Source organism: Pipra filicauda, unplaced genomic scaffold (assembly GCF_003945595.2).
Source record: "Pipra filicauda isolate LSUMZ 115617 unplaced genomic scaffold, ASM394559v2 scaffold45_size4122338_pilon, whole genome shotgun sequence".
Taxonomy (NCBI): Eukaryota; Metazoa; Chordata; class Aves; order Passeriformes; family Pipridae; genus Pipra; species Pipra filicauda.
In genome coordinates this window covers 2,933,400-2,946,810 of record NW_024104598.1, presented here as the reverse complement: position 1 = coordinate 2,946,810, position 13,411 = coordinate 2,933,400, and the positions used below count along the sequence as shown (strand labels likewise).

The following is a 13,411-nucleotide window of genomic DNA, read 5'->3' as shown; positions in this document are numbered from 1 at the left end:
GGGGTAGCATAAGATGATCAGTTTTGCATTTTTCTTTTTGCTCTAAATTCTTATGACTTCCATGGAAATCTAGTTATAACCATGAGAGCCATGTCCTTGCCAACTAATCTAGTAGTCTCTGGTGAGCTCTGAGCCCAGGACAGGAGCATTCCAGGTCCAATACAACTTTATCAAGCAGCTTTTTTACATTAATAAGCCATGTGTATTTTTAGGTCACATACATCTTTATAAACTCTTATGCTATTAAGTACTGTGTAGTGTTATCAGAGGCAAAGAATATTCTACCAGTGAATTTGGATTACCTGAGCTCCTCAAAGGCTATCCCTCTTTTTTGATACTAAGTGGGAAACATCAGTAATTAACAGCATTATTTGTGACGATAAAATCAACAGCTCATCTCCTCTTTCTTTCTGAACCTCAGAAATTTGCTTATTAAATGCCCTTTTATTATTTCATCTTAGCATAAACATCAGCAATACCTATTTTGAAGTATCGATTTCCTTTTTTTTTTCTAACCACAAATACACCTCTGTTACTTCCTTTTGAGTGGGTCTCCCACTAGGCAATTTTAACATTTACAAGCAAACTTTTTCCACTTGTCTGAAGAACATGAATAAATAAGATCAGCATTTCTCTTTTCCAGTTTGGCAAAAATTTACCCTAGCTCCAGGAGAAGTTTTTCATTAATTATAAAATTTCATCTACGCCTCGAGTTCCCTGGGGCTTGGCTTTGAGCCACCTCACCCCTGAGATCTGAAATGCTGGAAAACACTGATTTGGATAACACTTAACATTCACAAAACTCTCTGTGCAAGTTCAAAGATCTAAGATTTTAATTAGGTTTCAGGCTGCCCCTGTTGCCTGGTGACGCTGCAATAGATGTCCTTGAGAGCTGGGTGTGCAAAGGAGAAAATACAGCTCTTTTTAAACTTTACCACTCAAGGTAGTCTCTTATACTTCATGTTTTGTTGCCTTTTTGAAACGAGATGTAGCCAAGGAACTACGAGGACTTTCTATTCTTAACCCTTCATTTCAACCATGCTGGTTAAACTTTTAGCTCAGTGGGTCAGAGCACGTGCACAGGAAACAAAATGACAACTGAATAACAAATAACAACTGAAGAAGACTAAGTTTTGGGAATAGAAAAGTCTATTATACAGATTTGAGACTAGATGAATAAGAGAGAAAAAAAAAATCCCATTTGGAATTTTGGACTTAATGAAGAAGGATGTCAGAAATAAGAAATTTTAAGTTTTCTGGGGAGCAGAGGAAAAGACACCAGAATGGCTGATCACTAGTGAACACTGCTATGATTTTCAGCATTGCAGACAACAGACATATATATTATTGGGAAAAATCCAAGCAGTCACGTTTTCTAAACATTGTGGTTAAGTACCAGATAAAAAGAGAACCCCAGTAAGTGTAGATTTAACTTTTAATCTTCTCATTTGTTAAGGATACATTTTACCTAAACATTCTTATTGGACCATCTCCTTCACCTTCTAGTAGTTCATGAATGTGAATCTTTCAACCCTGCTCCTAAATGTAAAAAATGAATGAAGAATCAAAAAATATCGTGGTCCCTAGGAGAGTGGGGTCCAGACATAGCAGGTCCATTACATTCCCATAACTGATGCTCTGATTCTGATTCTCACTCAACAGCCAAGTGAGAAAACGTGTCCTATGCTCTTGTGTCTCCAAGGTCAGGAAAACAAAGCTTATAAAAATAGAACTTATTCTATTCACTGCAGTTGCTACAGTATCACTACAAATATATCTCACTGACAATCGTGATGCAGTAGGATTTATTTTCTGAATGATCTCAGATACTGTCCCCTAAGAGCCATTTCCAACTGGCTGAATTGCATTTCTACTCTTTCCTTATCGTATTCAGTAAGAAAAAAAAAAAAGTCATAGAAGAATATTAAGCAAATCAGTTTTTTAAAATAGGACTTTATTTTACTTCAAAAGAAGATGTAATCAATCAATAAACAATACTGAACTCAAAGCCCTTCAGCAGAACATATCTGCAGCTGCTCCTGCACCCTTCCTGCTCCTTCTCCCTTCCCTGGGCAGTGCCCCTGTCTCTGACACTTGTGGAAGTTTCTGGAATTGTAGAACCAATGCAGCACCCAAGGAAGGCACAGGATTTTACCCAGTTTTCTTCTCAAGGAGGTAGGATTTTATACTCAGGAGAAAAAAAGTTAGTTTTATCTGCAGAGTACGAAGACCAAAGAACTACAATGTCCTCCTTTATAGAACAGAATCAGTCTCCAGTCTCAAAGCCTTAGAATTTAATTTCTGCTTCACTAAGGGACTTTTCTTGTTTTCTGTCCCCACTATAATTCAATGCAATTCAATTGAATTCATCCTGCAGGGCATGAAATTCCCAATACATCAGGTGAGACTTTGTGCTGCTGTGACTTTATCCTTTGCTAGTGCAGCTAAGCACAGAGAGATTGGAGAAAATTCTGGTGTAGGATGATTTACTCGACACTAAAGCCATAACCACAATTTATATAAGAATAGAGCAGAAGTATTGTTTACAAGGTTGTGATTTAAAACTGTGCTTCTTAGAAAAAAAAACCAACAACCACATATTACTGAGAGCTACAGCAGTTAGTAACTAATTTTCCATTCCTGGTTTACTTTGTATTGCCTGTACTACTATAGATCTTCTGCATAATTCATGTTTTTCAAAGTTCTGACACAGTCTAAAGAGCAAAAGAATATACTGCCTTGTATTAAACACTGCATCAACTCTGTAAATACATGTGATTGTTGTAAATCCATATATTAACATACCTTAATGTAGGTATTCACAGAAAGATTATAAAACGCTTTGCCCAAATATGACAAGCCAGTCCTTATCTAATAAAACCTAATTAAATGGCTTAAATAAGAGCAATTTTATACACATTTCTAAGTCTAATGTAAGACTGCTACAATGTTCATGTTAAAACCTGAATAACAATTCTCTACTGCTCAGCAGAGAAGAGCTGTCTTTTATAGGTGTACCAGCAGGAAATTAATAACAAACTAAGAAAATGCACTGCACACTTCAGTGTAGAAAAACTATTCATTTAAGAAATTAATCCATATGTACATGCAAATTCAGAGCTGCACCAAAACAATCAGTTCTGAATGCCAAATGGCAACTGTGAAGACTCACGATTTTTCTGACATAAACAAGGGTTAACAGAGCATCCTGCTTCAGCTTTATTTTTAGAGCACTTTTGGCATAATTTCCTGCATAGAAGTGAGTTTCTCATTCTGTGTCAGCCCATCTCCAGCAGTTAAAATTGTCAAAGTGGCTCTTTTATACGTATTCTAATTTACCCTACATTTTTGCCAAGCCTCTCAGCTCCACCTGTGCTTCTGTATTTCAGACTTCTTGGTTTCTTTGGCAATAATAGAAGCCTCTCAAAATAACAGCATTACCTATTTACATGCCAACCCTTTATTAGACTACATTAACACAATCCACACAATATTACAGCTGCAAGTCTGACAGATATTTTCTAGTATTTGCAGGAAGTACTCAGAGACCTCTAAAAAAGGGAGGATTTTTAGACACATAATCAGCATTCTCTCTATCTGGCACTTTTTTACCACAGACTATTTTTGTTGTCGACTTTCTTTTCCCCCCAAAGCCTTGAATAGCCTGAAAATTGCCTTTCTGTGCAAAGTTCTCTCCTCACACATCACAGCTGCTGCATTCAGCTGGAATGTCATCTATTCATACCTCCAAATGGCAAAGCTGAATGGCAGTAGGGCATGTGCTGAAAGAACAGGACTAAACAGGGAATGATTTTTACAGGAAGAGAGAGCCTGAGATTGCAAAATTCATGATTTGGCAGTAAAAACTGAGGGTGAATGCAATATTTGAAAGAACAAGAGTAGCTCTTCTGTTTTCATTTTCTGTCTCTATATATCTGTATGCAGATAGTACTTCCAAAAATTACATATAAAATGCTATTAATTACTTAAATGTATAGCGTGTCCAACCTAACAAACCAGATTTTTAAAAGCAATGTGATTGGAGGCAGGACTCAGATAACATATTTCCTCAAAACTGTATCTTAATTTCAGTCTAATTTCAGAAAAGCTGATGTTAGTTCTTACTTTTAGGGAACTGGCAAACATGGTATAGGAGTTTGACAGAAAGCCACTAGTAAGGTATAGCTTTTGGTTCCTTTTCCACACTGTAGCTGATGCACAGGGCTAAGCAATGTTCTAAAATCAAATTTCTCTCAAGGCAAGTTTAGCTGACAGAGCCAAGAACAAAATGCTGGAGCTTCTGATTTCCAGGGCATGCTAGGACTACACACATATATCTTTAATCACAATTACTACTCTTTTTTTCTTCCTAAAATAAGTGTAGAATAAACAGCGCCCACAATCTTTTCCTACAGCTCTCAGAACATCTTGCAAGATGGCATCATTAAAAAAAAAAAAAGAGGAAATATTTCAAATAATTTGATTAAATTAGGAAAAAACCCAACCCCAACCCAAACCAGAAGCAGGACACTAGTTTAGGCTCTTCCAGTACTTATCTACATGAATGTGTTTGGACAGGGTAATAATAAAAGAATCACCTGAATGCGAGCATCATCAAGTTCTTGCACTGAACTTTTCCCTACCTTTTATTATTTTTTAACCACATATAATTGCAGTTGTTAACCATGTAGGTGTGCAAAACCCCTGTGTCTTGGGAAGGGGGGCATTTTGGTGGGTGCAGGGGCTGGTGTGGAGGAAAAAGGCCTTTATCGCCTCTCATGCAATTTTGAAAACCTGGAAGCCCAAATCTTTATTGTATCTTTTTTTTTTACTACACCTCATTTCCTCTTTGCTGCACATAATGTGAAGTCTCTTTCCCTCGGTTATGTCTTTGTTATTATGCTCCTCCTGACAGATTTAATCCTTTTGTTCCCACATCAAATCTGAAACATTTGTAGAATGTACTGGAAAGCTCCAGAGTTCCATTTAAAGTTATCTGGACATTAATTCACTGTTTCTCTAGGGATGAGTGTGGCCTTTTTCCTCTCCCAAGTAAAACATCCCCACGCTTTATTTTCTATAATTTTAATAACTAAAAAAGATGAGTGATACAAATCAGATGGATTTCTTTGTGGTTTGGGTTTCTTTTTTTTTTTTTGTAATTCCAGGAACATTTCATCGATAGTTAAATCCCAGGTAATTTGGATATATGGAGGAAAAAGGAGAATCAGGTGAGCTAGACTAGAACACACATCACTGAAGGCCTTGGTACACTGGAAATTTGTTTTATTTGCTTGATGTGTTCTACTTCCCATCTAAACAAGTATCTAAATTTTAATCATTGCTCTACCTCTAAGACTAATTACAATTTTTCAGTGTGCTCTTTCTTTTTTTTTTTTTTTAAATTTTGAGAAGCTTTAATCACAGATGCCCCAAATAATATTTATGCAGGAGTCCAGAAACTATTCCTTCAGTGACTCACAAAATTACTGTCCATCTTCTCTGCTGTTTTGTAGTCAAAGTACTTCCCTAAAAACTCAGAAAGAAATCCCAACCAGGTGTGCCAGGAGATACATATCAAAAGCACACTTTAAATATTTATGATCTGATAGATGTCACCATTCAGTTTACATTTTTACTTAAAAGGAAAATTTTATCCTGTTACAGTTCCTATATTAAAAGGTTTATACTTTATTTTTATGTAGTTTTTACACATTTTCCCTTTGTTTATCTATTCTTTAAGGACTTTTCAAGATATTAAAGGGAAGTAATAATCTCTTTCATTCTTCATACAGCCCAGAGATCCCAACCAGACTGAAGCATTTAGCACCAGACACTTGCAACGTGACTGGAAGAAGCTACACAGTGAAATGGCTGCAGCCAGCCCTGCAGCCCCCAAGACAAAACATTATTCTGGGTTTTTTTTTCTCAAGGTTTTTTTTCCTCAAGGGTTTCCCTGGGCTGAGTTCAAGAGGAAGTAATGTTTGCAACTGCTGATGAAGTGCAATAACAGGTACCACTGTGGCAGAAGAGTAAACCACACAGAAACCCATCACACAGACATTCAATCTCCTGAAAGGGAGATAAATAAATAAGAGATGATGTAGAAATAGAGAGATGTATGAATAAGCTGCCAAAAAAATGCTATATTAGAAGCTCATAAAACCTTGGTCGACTCTACAAAACTAAGAGGGGAACAACTCAGAGTTTAGAAAAACTTGCTGAAGGGAGAAGAACAGAAAATGATATAAAAAAAACTTTAATGTGAAGTGAGAGGGAATTTGATAGTGTAAAGAGTTGTGGAGGTATCCAATATCCAAGACAGATTTAGAGAAATTAATGGACAGCGGGTTCACAAAACTGGCACATCTGTGGGTATCCAAGACAACATATTTATGTTTTGAATGGAAGGACTGTTGAGCATCCTTATTTTCCCTTCTTTTTTTCAGGCAGTGATAGAGATGTTTAGTCACTCTGCAGACTGCCCCACAGCTGGAAACATAAAACTGTAGGCATGCAGGTTGAATGTTAATCTGAAAGGCCCCATGATAGGTCTGAAATGCTTGCAACATCAGTACATCCAGTTTACACAGCTCCTGCAACTTCAGACAGGAGGATATCAGGAAATAAAATGCTGGTGAAACACTCCACCTTTAAATTGAGAAACAAATACTTTTTGGTGCCAAAAAGAAAGATTCCTTTCAAGGTAGAATTTCCAAAACGTCCTACAAACTCAGTAAATACTACAGAAGTCTGACCTACCTAAGCAAATCATTATCAGTCAGACAGCTTGAATTTATTTATGTACTTCCATGCAATAAGAGACAAGATTGTTTTAGAGCTGGTCAATAGGATGAGATTGATATGATTTATTATAATTAACAGGCTCAGTTGCAAAGCATCCAGTGTACACAGGTGGGAAAAGAGAGCAAGTTTCCTGGCTGAAACTGGGACACTGTTGTGACTTAAAAAGGAATGTTCACATTTTTGAGATTGACCGTATATGTACACTCTCACAGACCAAAGACATCAGCGATCACAGGTGAAATAACACCTTTAAGGAGGTCAAGTTTTCACACACATAAAACTCAGAAGAAAAGCAAGAGAACTGAACAAAACAGACAAAGGCAAGAGAACAAGAATAAAATTAAAAAAAACATTTTCAAGCGCAAAGAGGTTCGCAAAATGAAGCAATGGAAAGGGTAGCTACACCCTGATTTAGGCAAGTTGTATGCAGAGAAAAAGATAAGGAGGAAAAAGTAATATGATGCTGCACAAATGTTTCTATTCCAAGACTAAATTTCAAAGTAAATTCAGTTTAATATCAATAAAAATTAAATAAAACACGTTTTATATTTTATCTGGAATTTTGAAATCAATCTGGCATTAGTATTCATGGCGCACAAAGCTTAAGAAAACATTTTAAGAATGTGAGGGCTTTTAAAATTTTATTAAGAATCTCAGTTCTGAGCTTGCATTTCCTTTCTCCTCCTCTTGCTGTTTCTTTTTAAATCAGGTAATAACAATGTGAACAAAGTTTCACTCTGTATCAATAACCTACAGAACTGTTTCCCCTCTGAAAAAGCAGCAAGAGTTCCAGAGGTGTATTATCAAACCAAGCACCCGCAGCAAGGAGTCAGCAGTTCCATTCAATAAAATACTATTTCTAAATACACACGGTCATTTTTGCTTTGCTATTTAGAGCAATTCACCAGTGCTTTGCCTGCCCACTACAACAAAATGTGCTTTATACACGAAGCCAAACCACAGTCGCTTTCAATAAGAGGCCTGAATGGAGATGACAATCAAATGTTCCTCTTACCTCGTTTTGGAGGTCTCGGATCATTTTGCTCTTCCTTTCCATCTCAGTCTTCAAAAAGTTAATCTGCAAGTTTAAAGACACGCTGAGTGTGAGTTGTTGAGATGTACCTGAACATCAGTTGTGACCACAAAGTATTTTATTATGCTTCTCACAGCTGGTAAAAAAAAAAGCGACCACCAAACAAAAAATTTTGCTTATATATGTGAAATTGGTATAGGCCATAGTTAAATATTTGCTAAATCTACAAACATTTAGCATATTTGCTAGAAAACTTACAATCCAAAGAAGAAAATTGTTGTATGTAAATAGACTTACTTTTGCTTTGCACCAGTAGACATGGTTCTTATCTTTCACAAGGAAGTTCAATGTGATCCTCAGAGAACTAAGGAGTTTTACAACAATATTAACTGATTCTGTGACATACAATTTTTTTTACCCTCTAAGAATGTATCTATCATAGCAGATTTCTAACAGAGTTATTTGACTTGAATGCTATGGGGCTGGTCCTGATGAGGTAAATACCTTGACTCTGATCAGACTCACCTGTGGAATCAAGAGTATTACACGTAAAAGCATTCACATATGGTCTCTAGTTCCTAATTTACTCCATGACTTGCCTTGGAAAGCAGAATTCCAATCTTATGTTTGAGACTGAATTTAAACACAGTTTAAGACACCATTTTTACAAATCAGTCTAACTTTCTTTCAGGACCGAGCTTTCCTCACAGCTTATGGAATACAATGGGAAAAAGGACAATGTATTGATAACAACTAGGATTAAAAGAACTCATTCCTGTCATTTTGAAGGAAGATGCTCTTGGATACCTCAATTATCAAAATTCTCATCCCTGTTTACCCAATGTCCTATGCTGTGTTCTCTCCCTGTTGATGCAAAACTCTATCCAAGTTCGAGGGAAGCTACAGTCATTCTGTCATTGAGACAGACTTGTAAAGAAAAATAAAACCCCTGTAAAGAAAAAAAATGCTTAGATTGGAGAGACATTGACCCAAAGATTCATGGTTTGGATGTCATGTAGGTAAAAAATTAGGCTGAATCTACATGACACGACAGCTGTTCTGAGAATCATGTCCAAACTCAAGCAGACACGTCAGTAATTTGAAAAATGTCACTGAATTTGATATCACCCTCACTTGTATCAAAAGGGAAGGCACAGAATTCTATTATCATTTAAGACAGAAGTGTAGGTAGGGAGTGCACAATACTAGAGCCACCTGACATGCATAAATAGACAAAAGTTAGGAAGAGTTTGTAAAAGAAATACCAAGTGCTTTGGCTGTGGAAATACTAACTCCACATCCAGCTACCACTGAGGATGATGCTTTATCAGAGGACAAACATATTCAGCACCTGCCTGGCAAGGACAAAATTATTGAAATTTAGTCCATGTATACTAGATAATAAATATGAAGATTTTGCACAACAAAAAATAAAGGTCACAACCGAAATATGAGATCAAGATGAATGCGGAAAAATGTAAAATAGCTATTTGCATGGTTATTTTGTTTTTTCAGCTGTTCAAAAGTATTGCCAGCTACCACTAAATACTGACAAAAATAATATACTGACCTCCATTAAAGAGCATTCCCTTTCTTAGACCTAACGCTCAGGAGAATATTAATATGCCTTCAAAGCACTTGGCTTCTAACTATGAATATATATGAAATAATTAATGAGATTTGACACCAAAATTATTATCTCTACATTGCTTGGATCTTCTAGGGAAGAGATAATTAGGACAATCCAGTACTATTAATTTAACAGCAATATATGTTGGTTAAATCAGTAATTTTGTTGATTACTATGCACATACACATGCATTTTATACCACTGATATGGACATCCTAGAGAGTGTAAACATACTGTTCAAGCTTATCTGAATAATTAGAAGATATTTTTACAACATTAAAAAGAATAATTTCAGTATTAGTTAAGAACTCATTCATTTTTGCATTCATATTATAACAGCATTTTTAAAGGTCCTCTAAATCTCTAACAGCTGAAGAAACACTTAGTCATGAGGTATAGCTATGGAGGGTCACACAGGAGGGGTTTATATGGCTTGTCTACTGGAGCCCATACTGAGATAACCTGATCTAGCCATTGAAGTGTGCCTGTGTGGATAATTTCATGCTTTAAGGCAGATCAGTCTGTATCAGACCATTTGCACGGTGCTTTTAGTCAGTCTCAAGGACAAGACATAATACAATTTTCCAGAAGAGATGCAAAAATTCTGCTTTGAGTCACTAAATCCTCATAGCATAATAAACAAGAACAGGCATTTACACCCAGCTCTAAATTAAGAGGGACAAAATCTAAATAATTGAACAAAAAAACTTCCTGCATTTCTTCCTCCCTTCTACCCACGCTTTGTTCTTGTTTGACATTCAGCACTTTTCACATGTTGTCTCCCTTTAAGTGCTGTAATTATGAAAATACGTGATGAAAATATGTTGTTCTGAGGCTAAACTCTTCAACACTAAGCAAGGACACTGCTTCCATATCCCAGAGACAGGAAGTGTTAAATACTGTTAAAAGCAGAGTTAAATAGTTTTTTTACCTATTTCTTACATGAATGTAACTTTTAAGCTGCAAGTTACAGTTTGATTAGTAGAAGAGACTTTTGTCAAAGAAACATTTAGGACTTTGGGAACATAAAATCATAAAAACTTTTCCTAAACAAAATAAATATTTTTGAAGTGAAAAGAACATCTGATCTTTTTATTAAAAATCTCGCAGGCGTGAGGATAACACTGAATTAAATTCCCCATATATTAGCCTTTATTAGGGCTAGTTTATTAGACCTAATTTATTAGGGCTATTAATATATTCCCCATATATTAGCCTTTTATTACTGAAAATATACTCCTGATTTCAAAATAACCACATTGTGTATGGTTTCTTTTTATAAGTCATTCATAATGTGTTACTTAATTCTCGTTTTTCATAGTGAACACTGAGCAATTGGGAAAAAGGAAATTGCACAGACCTATTTTCTCCTTTATTTTGATAGACAGCACTGTAATTGTATTGTCAAACAATTTCATCAACGTATCTTCTTAAAAATTGCTAGCATGGCATAAAATACTAACAGGAACAACATATAAAAGGTAGACTAAGCTTACTTTAGACAAATTATTTTTGAGTGTTTCCATGTTTCATTCTTTATTTTCTCCCACATCCAGAGCTATCCAGCTCTTTTTATAAACTTTAACTGCCGTTAATGGGAAATAACTTTGCAAACTTGCTAAAAATATAGCTACTTCTTAACATGCAAGAAGTTAGCACGAAGTACAGAAAGAGCCCTTCTCCAAGAAGCTCTGAGAGCCTTTTAACCCAATGAAGAAACACAGAATTACTACTTATTCTACAAATTCACTGAAAAAAACCCAAACAAAATAAAACACTTTTAAGGTTACACATGCCATTTGCCCTGTGCCTTTCTGTTAACTAAAGTGAAAACTAGTCTGTGGCCTCTAATGCTGTTCATGGAAGAAGTGGTTCCACTTCACATTTAGAGATAATAGCTTGACATTATTAATATCTTTTTTTTCACTGTACAAAAACTTATTAAAAATGGCTTAGGTATTTGATGTTAAGTGCAGCACAAAAAGCTCTGTTAACCTTCACTGATTGTTAAAGAGGATACCAGGTTATTTGGAACAACGTCTTACACGTTTTACAGGCACATTGTGTAACTAAACCCAGTATGACCCTTCTGAAATGCTTTTTGGTATAAAAATAATACACAGTTCTAGTGTGGGATAGTCTGTAAAGAAGCTCCTTCACACCAAAGGCTTTCTGGAAGACTGTTTCAGAGATATGTTGAACTAGGCAGCATAGTCAATTTAAAGCATCCTTATCATAACTAGTGTTTCTCTGCATATTTTATTATCCCAGGCAGAGCAGCTGACACAATAGGCTTAAATGTGTCTGAGGTCTGCCCTAAATTTCCTGGAAAAGCCCCATCTTAAGACAGAGTGCTGCTGTTCTTCGTGTGTTAGAGCTCCAGATGCAGAAAACAATCCAGAAGGATCCAGAAAAGGAGTGTTAAGGCCCCTCAGGTCAGCCCTCAGTGTGATTACTAAAGAGCAGGAGTGTCTTTACACATCCTTTTACTTTCCTTAAGCCTGAGCTGCTGCTTCTACCCTCAGAAAGTTGTTACTACCCAGCAGCAGCTCCACTGGCTGCCCTCTGAGACAGCACCCATCAGTTAGAGTTGGTACCCACCAACAGGTCAGCAGCTGCTCAGAACAGCAACTTCTTTAGTTGCTTGGTTTCTCTAGCCTTAAAAGGTCAAATAATGGATAAGCAAGCACAAGAACACTGATAACTCTCTTTCTGATGAATCATTTGTGCAAGGACAGTGAAGAGCCTTGGTATATATTACACAAGAAGACATGGATGCAAAGTCTAATGTTTTGCTGTGCTGTGTCCTTAGTTCTTTTGGTTTGGTCAGAGGCCTTGAATAATTCCCAGGTTACTTTGCATGTAATTTGACTTGATTCCTGTAAATTCTTACTTACACTTCTACATTTACCTAATAAAGAACACCTTCAGGCAGGTGTTGCCTGTTGAAAAAACAGCCAATTAACATACCCACAGTAAGCACTGTACTATGCCTTCATGGTAAGTGCAGAAAAGAAATATATATTTCCATCCTTCCCTCTCCCACCAGTGTTTTATTAGTCTTTGAGAAATGTAATTCTACTCTTATTGACTCTGATGAAAATCAGGATTCACTTCACCAAATCCTATAGAATAAGATGTGCTTTAATTAGGCTAGAAGCTAGTCTCACAATTCATTAAATTAGAATTAGATTCAAGCTCCTATCCTCTAGCTAGTCTTGCCTCAAAATGCCTAGACCTCCTTCCATAGATTTCACATTGCTTCCAGAAAAATGTGAAACACATGGAAAAAACAGGTATAAAGTAATGTTGTGTGTCAGCAATAATATCTATTTCCATTTCCACTGCGGTTTTCAGGTGAGGATCCTGACGTGCTTTTTAAATATTCATTCAGTCTCGCTGTATTGTCGAGCCTCATTATGTACATTGTACCCTGAGGCATAAAGAAGTAAATATCACAAACCAAGGACACAGTTCTGCCTTCCTTAGAATTAGCAGCAAGTTTAATATGCTATTAGTGGCAAGTATTGAGAATTCAGCTTCTCTAACCATCTGCCCACACTCCAAGCCAAGCTCTGCTGTAAACTCAGAGGAGTTTTTTCTGGTTTCTGCACTAGGTGGTATTTTGCTCACAGTTAACAGTAGATTTTGTGTACAACAGATCTTGTGCTCTTCCCAAAGCTAGGGTAGGGACTGAATTTACACAAGGCAGTGTTGCTCAAATTAAAGGAAGTGCTGTATCACAAAAACAAACAAAGCAAGTAATCCATGCACTACATCTGAGATTTATGTAACCCACAGCTGAACTAGTCTTGAATATCAAAATCTAATATGAAGATTAAATAATGAAATATGTATTCCACCTTTCATTTGTAGGACTAGAATTCGTTGTGCTTTTAAAGTCAGAGGGAATATGCTCGTGCACCCGAAAAAAGACAACA

General features: G+C 36.3%; 1 protein-coding gene across 1 annotated transcript in view; it reads right to left on the bottom strand.

Annotated features, from left to right (window-relative positions):
• The window catches only part of LUZP2 (leucine zipper protein 2), a 130,711-nt gene that overhangs the window by 53,116 nt on the left and 64,184 nt on the right, over positions 1–13,411 (bottom strand). Inside the window, exon 5 of the mRNA XM_027732488.2 lies at positions 7,823–7,885. Within this exon, the coding sequence (XP_027588289.1) occupies positions 7,823–7,885 (63 nt within the window). The remainder of the gene's footprint in view (positions 1–7,822; positions 7,886–13,411) is intronic.